The following is a 23,531-nucleotide window of genomic DNA, read 5'->3' on the forward strand; positions in this document are numbered from 1 at the left end:
TAGATACACTCTCCTGGTTTGACAGCAAACCATTGCTAACTACTCTTTGAGTACAGTCTTTCAACCAGTTGGCACTCCTCTTATAGTAATCTCATCTAGATCACATTTCCCTAATTTGCTTATGAGAATATCATGTAGGATTGTGTCAAAAACCTTACTAAAATCAAGATCTCTCACATCTACTGCTCCCCTCCCCATCCACTGGTTAGGCCAGTAATCCTGTCAAAGAAGGAAGTTAGATTGGTTTTCCATGATTTCTTCTTAACAAATCCATGCTGGCTATTCCTTATAACTCCTATTATCCTCTAGGTGCTCACAAATTCATTGTTTAATAATTTGTTCCAGTGTCCTTCCAGGTATTGGTCTATAATACCCCATGTCCTGTTTCCCTTTTTAAAGATAGGTACTATGTTTGCCCTTCTCCAGTCCTCTGGGACCTAACTCATCCTCCAGCAGTTCTCTCCTTTTTCCTTGCCAAAGGGATGGAGGAATTAGCAGATATTATGTGAGATCTGTCTCCGCAGCATTGCCTTTGCTCACCATGGCTCTTTCCACATGGCAAGGAACACAAATACTTTCTAGCATATTCAGATTGACTGTATCAGGTCCTTCGTAGGACAAATGAGCAGTTGGTTACAGAGCAAAGTCCTTGGTGCCATGAGCATATGCCAAGGAGTGGAAACAATAGTGTAATCAAAAGCAACTAATTTATGTGATAGATGTTTATAAATACACATTTTCTCAATATGTAAAATATGATTTATTATATTTAGACCATTCATAAGTATCAACACAATGTAGTATGTTCAAAAACAAATATCTTACCAATACATATTATCTAAACATTAATATTAATCTTTTGAACAAATGCATACAGTATAGTAACTCAATATTGCACAATGAGCTCCAGATGACATAGTACAATTTCCATAGTGCATTCAATTTGTTACAGGGATAATTTGCCACAAATATTGCAAAGCATTGGAGCGGACGTTTCCAAGCAGGAACAAATGAACTATTTCGACAACGAGCGAAGGCTGATCTTCTCCAAGTAAAGTGAATGATTGTGTCAATGTCCTAAATTAATTCGTTCTGGATTTATGGAACTAGATTTTTTCATGAATGAGGAGACTTTGTTTCAAATACAAATATTATCCACTCAATTTTTTAAAAATCACTTTTTAAATTGAAGTTATCGATATTTTAGTGTGAACTACCAACCCCAAGGACCAATTGTTTACTCTTGATTGAATCTAAATATAAAATTTACCTTTTATCTTTTCAGAGATGTACCTTATTCATTACATTTTGAGAGCCCGACTGTACTACCCTCACTCACAATGAGTAGTGCCTTACTCCTCAAATACATCCATCCAATGCAATGGGACTATTTTAGCAGTAAAGTACCATTCAGTATGAGCAAAGAAGGCCCAGTCTGGCCCTTAATAGTTTTCAATATATGAGTACAGCTACAGCTTTATATATATATATCATTGGATCTGTATGGGCACAGCCATTGTATATTACATGACAACTTTCACCCATAGGGCCATATCCTGCAAACATTTGCTGCTAGACATTGTTGGATGAGGAGTCCCATTGGCTTGACTCACTGTAGTAAGCAGTAGGGCTGTAACAACTGTTGGCATGATTGGGCTCTTAAAAAACGTTCCCAATTTTCACTTTTGTGCATTCTCCATATAGGCTCCGATCCTACAGTCCTACTAGGATAAAACATTACTACCTTCAGTGGGAGCTTTGTCAATGGAAGGACTGTGGAATTCAGCTCAGAGAGTCTGATTCTCATTTACACTAAAGACACTTTATGCTGCTCTGACATTGTAAAGGGGCCTTAACACTGAAATAGATTACATTTATAGCATGTTAAGGCTGCTTTCCACAGCTAGAATTGTGGTGACGACGCAGGAAAGGAAACAGAACACTAGGTCTGTGGTAGCCGAAAAGCCCCTCTACTTCTAGGAACTTTTTTTGGGGCTTTTATTTTTTACACTTTTTTGCTTACAACGCTTCTTATTGGTACAAATCTTGCGCATAGAAAAGCCAGGCAGTATACATGCACATAAGATAACGAACCCATCTTTTGAGCGCGTGAACACCAGCTGCGAGGGTACAATCAAATCAGCCAAATAAGTTTCCCAAACACAAACGCTGGATTGAAGGTCACTCCTGCCTCGTAGCCATGGGAGCAGTTTGCTGCGCCTGTGGGCTGACGATTCGGGAGCTATGCATTCCTACATAGAATGGTATAAAGTGGCCTTAGTTTAAATGAGAACCAGGATCAGAGAATGAGTATGGCTGACTTGAAAAGATTTTATTATCACTATCATTATTAGTGCTTAGAAGTAGTATCTCTCTAATTCAAAGAAAATTCACTCACCAAGTGATACAATTAAAAATATCTATGAAACTACTGGTTAAAATATTACCTTGTGACTATGTGAACCATGAATTATACTACTCATCTTTGTAGCTTATCTTGAGGAGTTTAATTGAATTCTTTAAATTCAGGTCAGAGGTGAAATAGTTAATTTCATCTAAAAGGATATAAGAAAAAACAGAGATTGGAATGACTTTTTTAAACAAGAAAATATACTTTTTATGACAGCTAGTATCTTCAATATTAGATTCTTTGCTCCCTAATTATTACCATTGTGGAATCATCTGTAACTCCATCATAAAGTGAAGTATCAGAAAGCGGATTTGCTTTCTAACTTTTCACATCAAAATTCAATGCACTAATACGGAATGTTTCAAAAGTCATAGACGATACCCAGATAAAATAAGGTGTCTGGTTTATTTTTTTTTTTTTTTTCAAATTTACTTTAAAAAAATCAATTCTTGCAAATAATAAATACATAATGTGCACTGGACTACAAAATTCTATGATGCAGATTATTTCAGAGAAAAGTCTGGTTTTAGAATGATCTAAACTATCTCTAATAAAAGAAGGTAGTCTCAAAAACAGAATTAAAAACATTTTATTTTACTACAAGTTGATGTTTGCTATATGTTAAAAGCAGATTACCTTTACTATCTAGTTGTGTTTATTTGTGTTTTCAGTAACAACATTTGATAGTGTAGCTAATATACTGAATTTATTCCTGGCTAACAAGTTGTCCTAGCTTGTTTTTTGTGTTTGTTTTATTTTGATTTGCATCTCATCAATAAGTCATGGAAACTACAATAGAAATGCTACATCTTTCTAAAGGACATTTCACATTTGCAGATTGAAATTTCCTTTTTTTTTTGTAGCCCAAGGTTTCAATCTTCATTTGTATTTGAAAACAGCATTGTGGCTTACGCCCAGACCTGTAGAGATACAAGTTGAACAATTCTTTAGAGAATTATAGTTTATATTCCATACAAACACATACGTTTTATACAAAAGCCTGGTTAATTTGCATGAGAGCCTAATTCTTTTCTTGGAATTTGTAAATGATGTTAATGGTAAAGAGTTGAGGGTGGAGCAGTTACTTTAACTGATAATTTCATAATTTCCCAGTGTTTAATTGTTTAGTGATAATGTTCTGCTAACACTCTCTTTTAATGGTGAATATATTCTTGACCTGGGGAAATATTTAGGCGTTATCTACTGTTTGCAGCAGTAGCCATGATATTACTGGGCTTTAATTTCTTTGAAACAACTGGTTTCATATTCCATCCCCTGGACATTTTCTATAATGAATTACCAATGGAAATCCCTGTATTTTTGGGGAAAAAAAATCCCTTACTCGTAGAGTGTGATCCCATGATCCTGAGCAGAATGCAGTTCCATCAGGTGAAACTCGTAAGGTGCTAACTCGGTTTTCATGACCAAACAGAATGGATACACGAGACCCTTTCAGAACATCCCATACATTTATGGTGTAATCATTGTAACCACCAAATAGTAGGCGACCTGCAAACAGAATCACATTTATACAGAATAATGGCTTAAATGGCTAAATAGTAACAGTTAATGAAAGGAGAGGAAGGAGGGTTTTCTGGCTGAAGCAAAAGCTGTTTGTAAGAAGTTTGAGACAGAGTCAGGAGTAGAAGTCAGATCCCCTGATACTCAATCCTATGCCTTAAATACGAGGCCATCCTCACTCTACTTTCATGGGCACTATAGGATGTTGCTTCAACACAAAGGTGTATACGTTCATTCTAAATTGGACTAAATTACTCTTTATGCACTCCAAAGTAATATCATGCAAGTCCAGCCTCAGATTTTGGGTGCCCACTTTGCTACAGAAAATGATGCTTAACATGTCACTATCATGGGTCTGCATGGATATTAATTGCCAGTAATAGCTGACCAGTGGAGGCCCTCTTCTGCAACTGAAAAGTAATGGTATTTGAGCCCTCTTTTTTAAAAGAGTATTAAAAATTCCATGATTGCACTTATTAAAAACATGCAATATCTTTCAACTGTTACAGATGAGAGATTAATTCAAAAGAGGGATATAGACTGAAGACAAATAGAGCACTTTAACAATTAATATCAAAAATATTCTGATGATATTCTGGGTATGTTTATAAAATTGTTTATAAAGGGTTACCAAGTGATTAATAGATGTTTTAATAAATGGTTAATCAATTATTATAGCTTGTTATAGAGTCCAACAGTTCAATATCTTGCTCACAACTGTGGCTTATATAACCACCTACAGCAACTTCTACTCATGTGCTTATAAGCACCTATATCATATACTACTCAGGTCTGTAACATGCTTATAACATCTATTAATCATTTATTAACCTTTCATGAACTATTTATAGATGTACCCTAAATACAAAAATTGACCAATATTCTATTTCTAGTTGCATTTGAGGTGGATTTAAATATGATGGGTGAAATCCTGGCCCCACTGAAGTTAATGACAAAATTCCCATTGACTTCAATAGGGCCAGGATTTTACCTCATAGCCACATATTTGTTGATAAAATTAAAAAATAACCAATTACATTATTTAATAAAAAAATCTTTTACAAAGGAAGAAGATATTTTAATGGATGGAAAAATTCTTTCCATATTTAATTTAGCTCTTGTTTGTAATAACAAATGTTCTCAATTTAAACTGAAAAAGTATTACATTACAACCTCAGCTGCATCCCAGTCTAAATGCCTCCTCACAGCAAAAAACTACATATCCCCCAAAATTCAAATCTCACCACTGAGAGAGAAATCCACGCTAGAAGCTCCAAAAATGATGCTCTCTTTCGAATAAATTGCTACTTCTCTATCTGCACGAAGGTCATATAAACGACACTAGAATTAAAGCAAAAACAACGTATGTTCATCACTAAGGACTAGACCCAATTGCTGCTCCCTCACCCTGTGCAAAGTATGAAGAGGAAGGGGACAGGAATTCCAACCCTGTGGGCATGATGTGGAATGGCCGTGCAGCTTCTGCTCTTCTGCCCATGGACTATAAGAGTACCTGGGACCACTACACAGGCTGTTTAGACATCTGGATCCTAATTGAGATCTAAATGCCCTAACGCTGACTGGCCTAAATTGAGTGATCCGCTGGCCATTCCTCAAATCATCTCTCCATGCTGAAATAGAGAGGAACTGTGGGTTCCTGGATTCAGAGTATACACATACAGCTCTTCCACAGTCTATCTCCTCTCCTGCTTCATTATGTGTTTACAATTGGAGGGTGCGTACAGCTTTTTAGGGCTCGCCAGAAAACAAGAATTCCATTTCACACAAAAATGGAAGCTTTCAGAATTTGTTTTCATTCTGCATCAGGACGAAAAACAATGTTCACAATTTTTCATGAGAAACCACAGAGGGAAATTCCAGAAAATTCCCTCCTAGACCGAGAAAGCTTCCCAACGAAAGTTGAACCACAATCAATACATTTCCACACAACCTTTCAGTTTTGATTTAGAAGAATCAGCATTTTCCAACCAAAAAAAGTACACACCTTTTGCTGAAAAATTTCCATTCAGCCCTACAGCCTTTGGCTTCACAAGTCCATTACTCTATTATTTGCCAATATGTTTTAACTTGTTTAATATGGAAACTTCTATATTCAGACCAAAAATTTCAGCAGCCTGGAGAACAGCACTTACTCAGCCCTGAAATCATGTGTGCTTTTGAAACTGTACTTCAACTCACCTGCCTCAATAAGTTAAGTCTAAGCAAACACTGGCTAGCTGGGGTTGTTAATATTAAGTCTTACTAATGAAAAGTGGCTGATATTCAAGTCTGTGCATAAAGCAGAGACTATATTATTCACAGACCTGTTATAAATTGCAAGGTATTTGAAGTCAATGTTTCCTGGAGCTATGAGCTAATGAATAATTCTGTCAGAAAATTCTGACAAGTGAGAAAAAGCCTATATCAACATACATTTATGACAGCCCATCAATCAGTTAGGACACTCAGTTCCACAGCATCCCCAGGCATTCTTTTTGGGTGACAGAAGTCTTACAGTGCTGCTCTCAACATTCTCAATATAAAGCAGCAATTTGCAATTTCTAATTTAAAAAAAAACCAACCCAGGAGTCAGAGGAACTGACCCACCTCCATTCCCCAAAGTATGAAGATGGAATTTTCCATTCTTCTATTTAGTTTGGAGGAATTCACACACAATTGATTAGATGGGTTTTTCTTTTTAACTAATAGCACAGTTGCCATAGTTTGTGGCACTTTTGAAAAATTAGTGCGTTCTCATATGAATTTTAGTAATGGAGAATTTCTCCATTTCATTGCCTCCACAATGCAGATCCTTACAGTATGATACCCCTATTTGCTAACATACACTGTACTCGCAGCTAGATGTATTCATTTATAACAGAGGGTTTTGGCTTCTAAAAACAGCATGCACTTTCTCATGAAAGCACACAAGATGTCTGATCCCAAACCCATTGAAGTAAATAGGAATGTTACCATTGAGTTAAATCAGCTTTGGATTAGACCCAAAATTTGTTACATTGTCCGAGTACTTCAGTAAGACTGTGTCCCACCCATGCTTAAAGGCAATGCTTGAGCAAACAGAAAATATCTCCAAATTCCTTCTGAAGATTCCCCTTTGAAGTCTGACAAATTTCAGCCCAGATTCTGATTCCTTTGTACCCATATGGAGACCCACTGACAGCGGATGAGAATCATGTTGCAAAACTGGATCATTATGGGATAATAGCATATTGCATGTAACATGCTAACTTAATGGGCCATGTCCTTTCCTAGGGTCTTATTCATAGATTTGAAGGTCAGAAGGAACCATTAAATCATCTAGTCTGACCTTCTGCATAATGGAGGCCATAGAATTTCATCCAGTTTCTCCTGTATTGAGCCCATTAACTTGAGTGTGGCTAAAATATATCTTTCACAAAAGCATCCAGTTTTAACCTGAAGACTTCCAGAGTCAAAATCCACCCCTAATAGAGGATAACGGCCTACTAATGCTACGAGCTGCTGGAGTTACTCCTTTACATCAAGGGAGAAAGAACTGTGAGTTGGTGCTTAAAAACCCATATCCAACCCATATCCTGTCTTTGCTGATGCCTCATGATGGGGCTGTCATATGTTCACCACTTTTCAGAGGGTAAAGCTGATGTTAGTTTCTATACATTTCTCTCTGAAGTGAGAACATAAATTTGAGTGAAGTGCAAACACACATATTGATACAGCATCAATCAGTCTCCACATGAACACTTGGAAGTTGGACAGTCTATACTCCAGAAGTAGGTTGGCGCAGTGATCAATATTGCCTGTGTTTTTGTGCCTTCATGATTGTTGCAGCCCAGAGTACGTTAGACTGACACAGTGCTGACAGACTGGCCCACACAGAGCAGCAGCTTAAAGCTAGCTTTGGCACAATCACTTGTGACTTATGCTCGGTATCATCTGGCCTCACCAGAGGATCTGGGCCAGATCCTAGAGCAACCACAGAGGGGAAGGAGTTTAACCCTCCTAGCAGTTCCCAAGAATGGAGCACAATTTAAAATGGCAGAGAGTCAGTCGAAGGTTTTAAGGGGAAATTTTCAGCTGGACACTATTTATGTGCCTACAAAACTCGGGGGAGCATACAGCAGCACATGCAAATTTAGTTTGCTTGTGTAAACAGATGTGACTGCAAATTTTACAGGCAGATTAATGGAGGGAGTTTGAGTATTTGCCTAAAAATCTTTTTGAAACTCCTTGTATGCCTCCCATAGTGACCCTGCTCATCTGATAGCATGCACGAAGCTGGAAGATCTCACACAGAAATTGTCCCAACCCCAAAACCTTCCAAAGGCCAGCTAGGAATTCTGCAAGCATTTCCCTATATCTACATATTAATAACTTGGGTCTAATAAAAATCACTTCATGTGAGCTGTGAATTTGGCCCATTCTTCGTAGGGATTTATGATATGAGACTTAACAAATCTTTTCCAAATGAAGTTCTTGAATAAACTTACTGTGGCATCATCAGAGCCGGAGGCAAAAGCATCCCCACTTGGGTAGTATCTGTGCAGGGGGGAACAGAGTACAGTAATGTGTTAGTCAAATGAAGTAGGCTTTCAGAAATAAAAATCAACACGTAGCTTAACATTACACTGTTGTAAAAGTGTTCTGCCAGAAATGCACTGACCTGACGCTATTGATATCCGATTCGTGAGTTTCGAATGACTGGATACACTGTCCAGACCTCATGTCCCAAACCATTGCTTTCTTGTCACACCCCTAAAAAGAGAAATAATTACCCCCATTATACACACACCAATTCACACAGGTGAAATCAACCCCACCTAAGACTTAAACACCCCCTTTCAATTCCAATTAAGCTCTGCACCTCACATCTCCTAAAAGGATACACTTTAGCAAAACTGCTCCAGATACTGGGCTATATTTTCAGAAAGCCTGAAACTTGGTCCCCCTTGTTATGAGCATGCAAAGATTTGCAGGAACAAATCTGAGCACTTGCACAACTTACTGCCTGTTTGGCACCTGCAATTGATTAGAAGGAGGCACCAGCACTCAGATTTGCACCTGCAATTCAGTTATGCATGTAAATGTTGCACCACAGAAGGTGGGCCAAAGACCCCCTGAAACTTTACCCCTAGGGGGTCTGGCAGAAATACATGCAGTGAGATTGTACAGAAAAACCTTGCAGTTGTTTCAGAAACTTTCTGGAATAAATACATTACGATTAGATAGATAGGTAGAATACTCCCTTGCAGTACGTAAAAGGAGCTGTTGGAGAATTACAGGCGGCAAAGCAATAATTCAGTTAAACTACTCAGCCATTCTGTCTTCTCTATCTTTTTCATCCTTTGTCTCATTCATTTCCTTCCTTTCTTCCCCAGGAAATGTTCTCTTGTTGTGAACACTAGTTTTATAATCAGAAGAAGGACAAGACTTACTGCCGAATTACATTGTGCTACAGCAGGTAAGAAACAGGGTTTCCTGTTTCTTACACGGCCAGCACTGGTGGGTTGAACATGGTGCTGAAAGTCAGGATCCTCCTGAGTTCTAATTTTGGCTCTAATGCTGACTCGTGTGGCCTTTGGCAAGTCACTTGGGGCCAGATTTTCAGAAGTGGCTTCAAAGTTTGGGCACCCAGTTTTAGAAACCACTAGGGCAGGGGTGGGCAAACTATGGCCCACAGACTGGATCTGGCCCACTAGCCTTTTTAATCCGGCCCTCGAGCTCCCACTGGGGAGAGGGGTCGGGGGCCGTGCCACGCAGCTCTCAGAAGCAGCAGCATGGCCCCCGCTCCTGCTTCTATGTGTAGGGGCTGCCAGGGGCCTTCACCCTGCACGCTGCCACCGCCCCTGCAGCTCCCATTGGCCAATGGGAGCTGTAGGGGCGGTGCCTGCGGAGGGGGCAGCGCGCAGAGCCACCAGGCTGTGCCTCGCGTAGGAGTGGGAGAAGGGACATGACACTGCTTCCGGGAGCCACTTGAGATAAGCGCTGCCCGGAGCCTGCACCTCCGAGCCTCTCCCCATGCCCCAACCCCCTACCCCAGCCCTGATCCCCCTCCTGCCCTCCAAACCCCTCGATCCCAGCCCAAAGCACCCTCCTGCACTCCTCATCCCTAGCCCCACCCTGGAGCCCACACCCCTTCCTGTACCCCAACTCCCTGCCCCAGCCCTGATCCCCCTCCTACCCTCCGAACCCCTTAGTCCCAGCCCAGAGCACCCTCCTACACCCCAAACTCCTCATCCCTAGCCCCAACGAGAGCCCACCACCCCCTCCCGCACCCCAACCCTAATTTTGTGAGCATTCATGACCTGCCCTACAATTTCTATTCCCCGATGTGGCCCCCGGGCCAAAAAGTTTGAGCACCTCTGCACTAGGGCCTGATTTTCTGAACTGCTGAGCACCCCACACCTCCAGCTGAAGTCAATGGGAGCTGTAAAAGGTCAATATCTCAAACCAATCAAGCCCTAGCGGTTTATATAGCAGAGGCCCAAAAATAGAAGCTGCCAAACTTAACATGATGTTTGAATCTCCAGTGGCCGTTTCTTACCAGCACTCCTACAGTTGCTACCAGTGGTGGAGCAGCAGGCCGGAAATCAACTCTCGAGTAGCCATAGCCCAGGGCTGTTCATGCCGAGTGCCACCTTGTCATCAAAACCTAAAAATCACTTTCTGGTGCCCTGTGCTGCTGCCTGAATGCTGTTTCCATAGTTGTATTCTGCAATACCCACCATGCCACTAAACTGCTTCACTGACTCTTTCATCACTTAACATGTTTGATATAAAAAATTACTACTTTCAATTACAGTTCAAATTTTATGGTGCATTCTTCAAATGAAACAATTGCAATAATCTCAGCCAGAGATAGCTCCATCCATGGCTCTGAAGCCATTTGCTTCATAGCTAGTTTGGTATTAAACATACCCGCAAGAAAGAGTGTAAAGAATTTTCCAACTGGGCCTGCTATTGCAAGGTGCAAAGCATGACTTGGGAAGGGTGGACTATACTCACAACTCCCACTGAGATCACCCAGCCATTCCTAAGAGGTGCTCAACACCTCACAGGGTCAGGCCCACAAGCGTCTCATGGAGAAGACACTGGCCTGGGCGTCTTGTCCTTGCCACTGACCTGCTGTGTGACGACCTTGGGCAAGTCACTTCACCTCTCTCTGTCTCTGTTTCCTCCCCCAGCTTTTGTAGGTCTTGCCTGCTTAGGCTACATCTACACTACAAGCTAGTGGTGAGATTCCCAGCTCACGTACACATACTTGCACTAGCTCGATGACAGCTAGTGTGAGTATAAATAGTGATGTAGCCATGATAGCACTGGCAGAGGTGCCAGTTTACCCATGCAGTGAACAAACCCATGAACATCCTCAGCATGGCTAAGCTGTGCCGCCACTACCCAGGCTACTGCGGCTGTCCTACTGTTTATACTTGAACTAGCATAAGTATTGCGTAGCTGGAAATCACACCCCTAGCTTGTAGTACAGACATAGCCTAAGCTCTTCAGGGCAGGGACCACTTCTTAGTACGGGTGCGTACAAACGTAGCATAATCAGGCCTTGATCTCAGGTGGGGGTCTCTAGGCACTACTGTAATACAAATAAGAATAGACACAAACATCTGCAAATCAGTGATAAGAAAAAAGTTCAGATTTTTGGGGTGAGGGGAAATCCTATTTAAAGAACTGTGGAAACAGTAACATGAGACGAGAGGGTAATAACTAGACTTAGCATGGGAGGCACTCTGCCTTTCTTTCTGTTCAGGTTTCCATAGTCACCAGAGGCATGTGGTGAACATATTATAGGCCCATCCTGCTATGGGTTACTGCTTAGTTAGTGTATTCCTCCTCAGTAGGCTGTAGTATATGCATTATTTATTTTTTAAGAAGACAGTTGGTGGTTAAACTAAACAGTCTCCTCGTGATCCATTCCTCTCTCTTTTAAATCCCTTTGAAATTAAATCACAACTCTTCACTTATGATGTCATTATTTAAATGGAAGAACTTTCCATCTGGTACCAAAGCACCAGATAATTAATGCTCTGCCCGGAGAAGGAAATTCATTGGAAAGGGAACATTTTGGATTTCAAAACCCACTTTTCAAAGCCCAGCCCTGCGTTCCTTGCATGCCCACCACTCTCACTGACATCTATGGGAGTTTGGGATGCAAGAACAATACGCAACCTGGCTCTTCACATACACGGTTCTTGCGCTGATTTCTCTGTGTGGAGACAGGTTCTTTAAAGGGGTAAAATTTACCCCACATGGAGCAGGATATTCATTTTTAACGGAATTAAAAGGGTGTTGAGTATTGAAACCAAGGGTTCAATCCTGAGGGCATGCTTGGCACAGTGCTGCAGGAAAATGCAGAGGTTACTCTAAGGCCTGGTCTACACACTATTTTTAGCTCAATAGTTAAAACTGGTCAACCCTTCCTATGCATACACTTGCCCCCATGTAAATATGATTATATGGGCATAGCTTAATCCCTTACATTTATGGGGAAAACTATCCTGGTATATGTACCTTTACACCAAAATAATTGCACCCACACTAGGGGGCTGTGCCACTTTAACTATACCAGTGTCAAACTAATATAGGGTATGTCTTCATTGCAGAGTTAACTTGATTTACCAGCACTTGAATTACTCCACTTGAGGTAGGCTAGCTCAAATGAGTGCAGCCACACTGTGAAATAACATTGGAGCTGCTGTGTCCACACTGGGGCTGCACACACTCTTGTGTGGCATGAAGATTTCTGGAATCATATACTGTAGTTCTCTGCACTGTAGTGAGCTTAATGGCTCTATGCATTCTTTCTCAGTGAATTGTGAGAGAGAACCCGTCTGTCCTTTATGGGCACTGGAAGACTAGCAGCACTCAAATGGAGCCAGCCTGCATCTACACTACAGACTGATCGTGTTAGCAGCTGATGAATTGTACTTGTCTGACCTGTAGCCTGTACCCCCTGAAGGACCAGCCAACTTGTGTTGAAAGCACCATCACACTAGAGTTAAGGGTTTGTGAGTGAGAACAGGACTCGAGTTAGGAGCAACACTCAAGTTAACTTTGCAGTGAAGATAAGTCCATAGTTAAAGCAGTGGGTGAAGACAATCCCTAAGACACCTTTATGCCTCCCCGATATACTGCCTGACATGATATCAAAACAGCCTCCACTATAACTCAGTTGTGCAGCTGGACAGAGCAGTCCCCTAGCAACCAGTCAAGGATCAGGTGAAGTACTGCATGCTTCTGTCCCATTTCTGCCATCCCCTCTCTGATATTCCCCTAGGCGGAGGAGATGGGAGAGCAAGTGGTATAAATCCTTGATGGCTAATTAAAGTAGCTGAATGTGCCGTTAGTGCTGCTGAAGGGCAAAGTGATGGGTGAAGATCTGGACCCACATAAATACCTATGGATGATCTAACTTGTGTTGATGCTAAACCAGTCCCCGAGCTACCTCCAGGCTTCTGGGAGGGGGTTATCAAAAAGATGGCATATGCATCATTGACTGCCCCACCCAGGTGAATTGAGCAGAGCTCTGGCACGCCTGATGATCAAGCTCTCTACAGGAATCCAAGTAGGGAACGAGTAGGGTGAAGAAAAGGAGGCAAGTGTGAAAAGCCACGTGCAGCATAACAGAATTCTATCTATGGAAGGCCTACACCACCTTCCGCTCTATGAACTTTTACTGCTTTAACTCTTGGTCTTTCCCCTTCCCAAGGGAAGCTTTTGATAACGTGATGGATTATTTTAATGTAGGGTGGAATTTGCTAAATACTTTAGCTACAATCAGTCTGATGGGGTTTGGGTTTGACCTTTCCGGAAAAGTGTTAATTTGCTCCAGTTTGAGAAGTGTGCTTGCAGTGACAGAACTACTTGCTCTGTATGGTCTTTCCCCATATATCCCACCCTCCTCTTTAAACAACATCCCAAATGTCCCCTTTTCCTACATACCCTTCCTTTCCCCTTCCTTCATTCCTTGTTTTATATCATTAAATAAAAATCCCACTTACCCCAGACACAAACGTATTTCCTGTTTCAGAAGGGGCCAGATCCAGGCACAAGACATCAGCCCCATGCCCATGAAAACTCTGTAGAAGCTGCCCACTCTCAACATCCCAGAGGGCACACGTTCCATCTCCACTAGCGGTCAGGATCTATGGTAGGTGAGAAAAGGGCAACAGTACAACATCACATAAAAGCCTCAGGTTCACTCAGAAACCGTTGTGCCTCCCACGCGCAACGAATTGGATTTTATAGTTGAACCTCAGAATTACAAACTGATCAGTCAACCACATTCCACAGCAGCAGAGAGAGAGAGAGAAAGCAAAATGCAGTACAGTGCTGTGTAAAACGTAAACTAAAAAAATAAAGGGAAAGTTTAGAAAAAGATTTGACAAGGTAAATTAAGATGGTTAAAAGCAGAATTTTTTTCTGAATAGTAAAGTTTCAAAGTTGTATTAAATCAATGTTCATTTGTGAACTTTTGAAAGAACAACCGTAATATTTTGTTCAGAGTTATGAACAACCTCCACTCCCAAGGTGTTTGTAACTCTGAGATTCTACTGAACTTAATGTTCAATAGATCGGAGTCAGTAAACCTATGTGGATCTCAGCATGGTTTTTTCAAAAGGAAGGTGGCAGAGTTTGGGGGGGGGGAGGGAGAAACAGAATATTGTGATAGACACAACAAATATTAACTTAATTCTGTTGTTTGAGGGGACACCAACTAGTGCATCCAAGCTTGTGATCTGCTGGTATTTCCATTTCAGCCAGGAAGTTCTTAGTCCCAGATCGGTATGTCTGCCCTGTTCACATTAATGAAACTGGAATCCAAAAAGGGTTAATTGAAGAGTTGGTGGATTTAAATAAACTTTTTAAGCTCCTCTTATTCTACTACCTGAAACAGCCAGGTCTGGAGCCAATAAAATCCGTATAAATTACAGATAATTTGAATGTGGCATCTTTTGTGTGCATGAGCTTAGACCAACAATTGTTTGGCAAGTCCATCACATATCCTAAATCATTAATGTGTGACTGGATTTGGACATGTAATGACTGAACGTTGCCAACAGCTACTCTCATCCTGATGAAGACCCTCAATTGTACAAAACTTCCCTGTGGCCATCAGCAGCTCTTACACAATCACAAATTTTGTATGCTGAAATGTTGTCTGATGGTTCAGTCCTGTATACTGAACAAGGAATCACAAGGCTCACAACTTAAGCATTAAGGTGGCTCTCCCTAGACAAGTAGTGGAAGAGACATGGATCATACCCAATTTTTTTTAATGCTTAGTGAAGCAATTGCTAGGGAAGTCAGCTGTGGTTGGAAGCCAAAATGAATCACACTGCAAGGGGATAAATAATCATGCAAGTAGAGAGAGTCACTTACAGGGCTACACGTGGGTTAAAAACAAATTATTTTTGGCAAAAGCTCAGTTTTGGTTACCCTTCAGTAGATACAGTGGCACTTAGAGGTTTGTAAAAATTGCAGGACAGTCTGTTTTGGGTCCTGCTGTCCCCATTGTATGCGGAGATGTGCTAAAATGTTGGGATTGAGGGTGTGGAATCAAATCCTAAATTATCTCTCATTAATTTTTGCATCTAGGATGATACATTTTTGTATTATGAGGAATAGTTACATTTTCAGGATGAGACATTGAGATTGTCAGCTGCTAGATTTCAGCCTTTCCCATTTTGATAGCCAAATGAGCAGCATAGAATGAAATGCAGGGGAAGGGGCAGACAGAAGTTTTAAGGGTGTGATCCATTTTTAACACAGAGCTCTTCATTATATTTTATAATAAGCATGGTTAGTTTGGAAATATGAACTCAAGTTGAAACTATTCTTATACAAAAACATGGAGTGCAAGATCTACTTTGCTTATCATGTTTTAGTCTTCTAGCTAGACTTTCAGCAAGTCTGGAAACACTGGATCAGGTGTCTTCATCTGCCACCTCGTGGTAATATTCAGCATTTTACCCGGCTTTTGGGTAAAACACATTCATTCCTGTCCTTGGAGGAATAAAAATGTGTTAGCTACAATGATACAGAAACCAAGGCTGAAATGTTAGGATATTTTGGGGCTCACAGAAGACTCCAAACTTTTGCTTTCTCTGGAATGGACTAGAAATGCTTCATAGTCATTAAGAGGTGAGAGCATCTCTAGCGGTTTGAGGAAGAGGGAGACCAGGGGGCATAGTGTACTTAGATTTCCAGAAAGCCTTTGACAAGGTCCCTCACCAAAGGCTCTTATGTAAATTAAGCTGTCATGGGATAAAAGGGAAGGTCCTTTCATGGATTGAGAACTGGTTAAAAGATAGGGAACAAAGGGTAGGAATTAATGGTAAATTCTGAGAATGGAGAGGGGTAACTAGTGGTGTTCCCCAAGGATCAGTCCTCGGACCAATCCTATTCAACTTGTTCATAAATGATCTGGAGAAAGGGGTAAACAGTGAGGTGGCAAAGTTTGCAGATGATACTAAATTGCTCAAAATAGTTAAGACCAAAGCAGACTGTGAAGAACTTCAAAAAGATCTCACAAAACTAAGTGATTGGGCAACAAAATGGCAAATGAAATTTAATGTGCATAAATGTAAAGTAATGCACATTGGAAAAAATAACCCCAACTATACATACAATATGATGGGGGCTAATTTAGCTACAACGAGTCAGGAAAAAGATCTTGGAGTCATCGTGGATAGTTCTCTGAAGATGTCCACGCAGTGTGCAGAGGCGGTCAAAAAAGCAAACAGGATGTTAGGAATCATTTAAAAGGGGATAGAGAATAAGACTGAGAATACATTATTGCCCTTATATAAAACAATGATACGCTCACATCTCAAATACTGCATACAGATGTGGTCTCCTCATCTCAAAAAAGATATACTAGCACTAGAAAAGGTTCAGAAAAGGGCAACTAAAATGATTAAGGGTTTGGAACAGGTCCCATATGAGGAGAGATTAAAGAGGCTAGGACTCTTCAGCTTGGAAAAGAGGAGACTAAGGGGGGATATGATAGAGGTATATAAAATCATGAGTGATGTGGAGAAAGTGGATAGGGAAAAGTTATTTACTTATTCTCATAATACAAGAACTAGGGGTCACCAAATGAAATTAATAGGCAGCAGGTTTAAAACAAATAAAAGGAAGTTCTTCACGCAGCGCACAGTCAACTTGTGGAACTCCTTACCTGAGGAGGTTGTGAAGGCTAAGACTATAACAGCGTTTAAAAGAGAACTGGATAAATTCATGGTGATTAAGTCCATTAATGGCTATTAGCAGGATAGGTAAGGAATGGTGTCCCTAGCCTCTGTTTGTCAGAGGATGGAGATGGATGGCAGGAGAGAGATCACTTGATCATTGCCTGTTAGGTTCACTCCCTCTGGGGCACCTGGCATTGGCCACTGTCGGTAGACAGGATACTGGGCTAGATGGACCTTTAGTCTGACCTGGTACGGCCGTTCTTATGTTTTTATGTTCTTAAGAGACAGTGACTCAGGAGTACTTGAGTTCAATTCCCAACTCTTCTACCATCTGTCTGTCCTCTGCATGTAAAATACTTGGAGATCCCCAAGTACTGATATTACTAATTTATTTGCAGCTGGCTTGGAGAACCCCAAGTACTGATATTACTAATGTATGTGCAGCTGGCTTGGAGATCCCCAAGTACTGATATTACTAATGTATGTGCAGCTGGCTTGGAGCGGGACAACATGGTTTTCACATTGCTGCATGAGAGGGCCTGCTCCTGTGAAGGTGCTGTGTGTCTCCCACAAAGTGATGAGCAGCTTTCCTTGTTATTAACATAAGGTACTCAGCTCCCGGCAGGATGAGGCCTTTCAGTTATGTTTGGGGTTATTCCATGGGTGGGAGTAAGTCCATTGTAGATGTGTCCCAAGAGGAAAGGAACTGCTCAGTGCATCCAAATGACTAATATTTAACCAAAAAGTAGTACTGGGAAAAGCTTGTAACTGTTTATGCACATTTGACACCATAGCCTAATTGTTTCAAAAGTAATTTTATCCCAGGGTCGTTATACCAGAAATGGAGACTATTTCCCAACAACCAGCATCCCAAAGGAGAGCTGTATGGCCAGCTTGGGTTGAATTTTCTGATCTCTCTTTCTTCTTTTCACTGCTATATTTTTAAACGGCACTACAAAATATCACTCTAAACAAACACCTATTGATCCCCAACTCAATATCTTTGTATAGCTAGACTAAGCTCTTTGGGTCAGGGCTCCCCCAGAGCTGTCTGTCTAAAGCACCTACGTACATGGTTGGTGCTACACAAATAATAAATAGCAATTTATTCAGTATAATACCTATTGTATCTATATCTATCTACAATATCTATTGTACTCTACATGAACATAAAAGAAAAACTCTGCTGTTTTCACTCCTTGATTATGAAGAGAATACTAAAAACCTACAAAAATAAAAAGCCATGGTTCACACAGGTGTAACCAGGAAAGCGAAACACTATTTTTGTATTTCACAAACAACATTCCACCTAATTTAGACTTCATGTTTACTCTGCCCTAATTATACTGGACTCCTGCATTGTAAGGCCACAATTAAGTACACTAGAGCACTCTGGGTAGATCCTTGACTTTCCTCTGTTTCCATAGCAATAGACTTGAATCAGCATCTCAGATTCATTACTGAAACCACATAATGGCAAATAACAGCTCACTCTTGGGTAGCTCATGTCCTGAAATAGAAGCAATCCTAGCTGATATTTCCTTAGGAAGAGCTGTAAATATCTGTAAATAGCCAAGTAAACAAGCATATCTTTTCTATCCAGACTTCACAGTCTGCATAACAATGAAAATACCCCCTCTTCCCATTTATTTTGCTACATCAGTATATAATAAGTATAACATCAATTAAATTCTAAAACCAGAATGGGATAGACGATTATCTTGGAATCTTTCATGCCCACATACTCTCATGAACTTGCAGGAGCTGGGGTTTATTTATTTATTAAATAGGAAGGATGCTCTTGTAACTAAGGCACCAGATTGGCACTCAAAAGACATGCATTTTATTCCCCACTCTGCCATAGGATACCTGTGAGATCTTTGGCAAGTTACTTGGTCTCTCTGTTTTTCAGCTCACCAGATTATATATATATATATATATTTTAGATATATAAAAATGTATAAATAAAAATATATAAAATCTGAATCAGCACATCCTTACTTACAGCCTCTGTGAGCAAGAGCTTTTATGGAGCTTGCAGCAGAGATGGACGCTGTCCTTCTTAGCAGGAACCACTGCCTTGCACAGAATGTGAATACCCCACTGCACAGTGACCATCTCTGGTGCAAGGAAGCATACTTTGCATCTTCCTGCAGCAGCAAGTATAAATCCAGCTCATGGTTTTGTATTATATGCTGAATCTGAATGTATTTACCTGCATGTCTGAGTTAGTGAAGCTGCAGGCAGACAGGTAGTTTGTGTGCATTGCAACAGATTTCTTCTTTGCAGCCATATTTTCATTTTTATCAAATGTCAGTGGATACACAGAACACTTATTGTCCAGGCCACTAGAGTTAAGAATTAAAAAAAAAAAAAAGACAGAGAAAACATTAATGACAAGAAAAAGTGGGATGAGAAACAAATGTAAGGGTGAAATATACTAAAAATTCTGCAACACCAAATCCTTACAAATGTAGATTTCCGTTCTATTACACCACCTGGGATTCCCACATGCTAAGGGAATCCCCAGCTGCTTCTTTATGGCAAATGTATGGCTATTTTGTACTGCTTGAACAGCTGGAAGAGGGACTGAGGACCTAGTCCCCAGTATTTATTACATGCATTTAATTAATAAACTGCTTGTTACTGAACCACAGTCCATCCAACATTTATTGACAAGTAATCCAGTAGTAACCTTGCAGTTAATCTTTTGAATAAAGTCAAATTGCCATTTTTCTATTGAATTAAGTTTTTAGTATTTACTCTCATGATGTTACCATTTATCCAACTTACTGAATTTGGCACATCTTCTATGGAAAAAGACATATAGCAACAGATGCCTTAAAGATAATACTTTCAAAATAGCTTGAAAATAGGCAGTGGAAATATTGACTGTGTTGCTGAAAAAGAATTCTTTGGAATAAAGTATTTAACATTTGAGGTTCCATGATCTAATGATGAGATGACAAAAAGCAGGAGTTCAATTTCTTTGTGTACTAAATTTGCACATAACTTAATACAGTCTCAAGGCCCTACATGCCCTTGATCTGCACATACTGTGAAACTCCCTTTGACACCATATTGCATATTGGATCAGGCCCATATTGCATGTTTTGATTACTATGTGACTTTATTCCTATGGAACAGATATCTTTAGCTGTCTGTGCTTCAAACTTGAATGTTACTTATATAGGCCCAGGGCAATATGAGGTCCTAAGATATTTTCAGAAGTTTGAAGCATGGACAGATTTCTGCTCCATATGAACAAAGTCACGAGGTTATCAAAATATGCCATTGAAAGACTCCCATTCATTCCAAGGGGTTTTGGATCAGGCCCTACTTTGGGTCCATTTCTCCTCTCATGCTGATACAAATCAGAAGTAACACGACTGAAGTCAATGGAGTTACACCCATGTGAACCAGTGTGGGACAGAACCACGCCCACTGGGTGCAACACTTTCCTAAATGTTTATAGCAGTGGTTCCCAAACTTGTTCCGCCGCTTGTGCAGGGAAAGCGCCTGGCGGGCCGGGCCACTTTGTGTACCTGCTGCGTCCATAGGTTTGGCCGATTGCGGCTCCCAGTGGCCGCGGTTTGCTGCTCCAGGCCAATGGGAGCTGCTGGAAGCAGCGCGGACCGAGCCACTGGGAGCCACGATCAGCTGAACCTGCGGATGCGGCAGGTACACAAACCGGCCCGGCCCGCCAAGCGCTTTCCCTGCGCAAGCGATGGAAGACGTTTGGAAACCACTGGCTTATAGCATCCAAATGATATCACTGTCAGTATTTGTTAAGCTGTCAATCATTTCCAGTGATGGGTAAAGATGGCCACATATAAAGATTTTTTTTAAAAAATAATACTCATCTGATTAAGTTGGATAGTTGCTTTTTTCTGCTAAAACTACTAAATATCAGGTCTTTTCCCTGGGATTCCAAATTGTTTTCTAAAGCATTCTTGAAGAAAGGGGGGGGGGGAAAGAGGGGAAGGGGAGAGCCAACATTTTAAAATATTCCCCCAGCTCCATAAGTTACATTTACTTGGGACACAAAGTCACAGCTCCTCTAGTTTAAGAAGCTGCAAGAGCTTTTACTTACCCACAAGCAATGGCACATCCAGATGGGGCATATGCACATGCCATCACCCAGGTACATGGCATAGTCACCGCATGTTCCTGAAACATAATATTCTCCTTACAGCTCAAGAATCAACTTCTGAGTGTATTATCATGTCACTAATTGGTGTTAAAATAACCATACAGAGGCCGAAATTGCTCAAATGCTGTCATGACCCCTTGCTGTATTTAATGAAAATAGATAACAGATCAGAGACCATGCCCATTTTTTAACAGATTTTTGCTCCTAAACCTGAATAGTGGAGAATCAAGCTGTAATTCAAGATCAACTTTCATTGTGAAAGCAAGAGAATGTATGAGGATGAGAATCAAGCCTCAACTGCCAAGTCATGCATTTCTTGGTACCTCTAGTCTTATTTCCCAGCACAAAGTGACTGGTTGTGAATTACTCCAGGACAATTGAGTAAGATGCTGGGCACCTGCAAGGGCCACTTTAGAACTCTCCACATTTTGGATGGTCATTGCAGCATTTGTTCAAAGGTACATTACACCGGCCTGTTTTTATAATGCTAATGACACTTTTTATTAGCTATAGCTTCTGCTAAGGCTACGCAGACCTGAGCCACACTGGGAGGGAGCAGCATCTCTCATGCAGGGACATCTGGGGACATTATGGCTAAAGAAGCCAAGAGAAAACACAAGGGGTCAAAATATGCCAGGGCACATGCTTATTCATGGCACTCACTACAGATATTCTATAGGTGTAGCCTGCACGTCGCCAGCCCTGCTCTGTACCAGCCAGTGCCCAGAATAATGACATGCTCAAACTCCAGCTGGAGAGCAGAGTGTGGGAAACTCAAACTCCCAAACACTTAGTGCCCAGGCAGTGGTGCCAGGAGATCTGGTGCACTGAAGAAGATAGAGAGGGAAGGGTTTCCACTTCCATCTCTAGCACATCCGCGCAGTGCAGCCATATTTGGCTTTATATACAGAAACTGTAGAAGTCCACTTACCTTGTTGGTAGTGAAGGAATCCCACACTATCACCTTCCCATCCTAAATTCAACACACAATGGAGAGAGAAATTAGGGGCTTCAAAGTGTACTTTCACTCCTGTATTTCAGAGATCTGGGCAAAGCACTGCTGTTAACTTCTGTCCCACATGCCATTTCCCCAGGAAATGTGTCACCACCTTTACAACACTGCTATTAGCAACAGTGAAGTGCGCTATGAATCAGAGACACCGCATAATTAGGCTAGTTATTTCTGTAAATGCAACTCCAGTGTGCCTCTGGAAAATCAGTCTTAGCACTCACGACTCTCTTTAAAAGACCTTTCCTTAGCCTACAGAGAGAGCAAGACCCTCCCTCTCTGGCTGTCTACACTATGCGCTAGGGGTTATACACCAACTTGCACTAGCTCAATGAGTGCTAGTGTGAAGATAAATAGTAGTGTAAACGCAGTAGCACGGGCAGTGGTAGCAGCGGCATGGCTTACCCATTCCCAGTACACACCTGCCTGAAACTGGTGGGTATGTACTTGACACAGCTCAGCCGTGTCTCCACTGCCCCAACCCATGCTACCAGGGCTACACTGCTACTTGTATTCATGCGAGCTTGCTGAACACTAGCATGAGTATGCGAGTAGGGGAATCAGGCACTAGCTCGCAGGGTAGATGTAGCCTTTAAATGAAAGGAAGGAGCTGTTCTCAACACTTATCATGGAGATCATTATCTTCTCAAGAAACAACCACCTGGATGAATTTTTATTCTCCTTCTTTTCTCCTACAAATGAACTTATCTTAGCTCATAATTATCCTCTCAGTTACATCTCCTCTTCAGATCAGTCTATTTATCTTCTTTTCCCATTCCACCCTTTCTGTGCTCCCCTTTTTTCTACTACTGCTCTTACTTAACTTTTAGTTGCCCACTTAAGTAACCTACTAACAAGAATAAACATGCAACCAATAGTGTGCTACATAATCACCTTATCTGTGCGTTGATGCCAATTACCTTTGGCTGGCATAATATCCTTTAACATTCCAGACTGGTAAGAGTGAATTGTTTGTTTGTAACCAGCTATTGTTGTTATCCCTGGGCTCATTAATTTCTTAAAATAGAAGTTTTAAAAAAATGCAAAATGAAATGATCGAAGTGCCATCAAACAAAAAACAAACCTCAACGTGTCTGCAATGCTAATACCTGAACCCCCAGACTGGTTCACAGAATCACTGGGTGTGGTTTTTTTCAGGACACATATTTTAAAGTGGAATAAAGCCTCTCTCTCTTTTGCTTTCATACCTATACACTGATACTTTACCACTTC

At 40.9% G+C, this 23,531-nt stretch overlaps 1 protein-coding gene across 1 annotated transcript in view; it reads right to left on the bottom strand.

The window, feature by feature from the left end:
* Positions 1–736: 736 nt before the first annotated feature.
* Positions 737–23,531, bottom strand: part of GNB5 (G protein subunit beta 5) — a 29,502-nt gene continuing 6,707 nt past the window's right edge. Inside the window, exons 3-12 of the mRNA XM_065559438.1 lie at positions 22,221–22,262; positions 21,230–21,306; positions 19,352–19,484; positions 13,942–14,085; positions 8,592–8,683; positions 8,419–8,467; positions 5,176–5,272; positions 3,753–3,919; positions 2,257–3,330; positions 737–1,903 (exon numbers count right to left, since the gene is read on the bottom strand). Of these exons, the coding sequence (XP_065415510.1) occupies positions 3,319–3,330; positions 3,753–3,919; positions 5,176–5,272; positions 8,419–8,467; positions 8,592–8,683; positions 13,942–14,085; positions 19,352–19,484; positions 21,230–21,306; positions 22,221–22,262 (813 nt within the window). The 3' untranslated portion in view covers positions 737–1,903; positions 2,257–3,318. The remainder of the gene's footprint in view (positions 1,904–2,256; positions 3,331–3,752; positions 3,920–5,175; positions 5,273–8,418; positions 8,468–8,591; positions 8,684–13,941; positions 14,086–19,351; positions 19,485–21,229; positions 21,307–22,220; positions 22,263–23,531) is intronic.

This window comes from Chrysemys picta, chromosome 10 (genome assembly GCF_011386835.1).
Source record: "Chrysemys picta bellii isolate R12L10 chromosome 10, ASM1138683v2, whole genome shotgun sequence".
Taxonomy (NCBI): domain Eukaryota; kingdom Metazoa; phylum Chordata; order Testudines; family Emydidae; genus Chrysemys; species Chrysemys picta.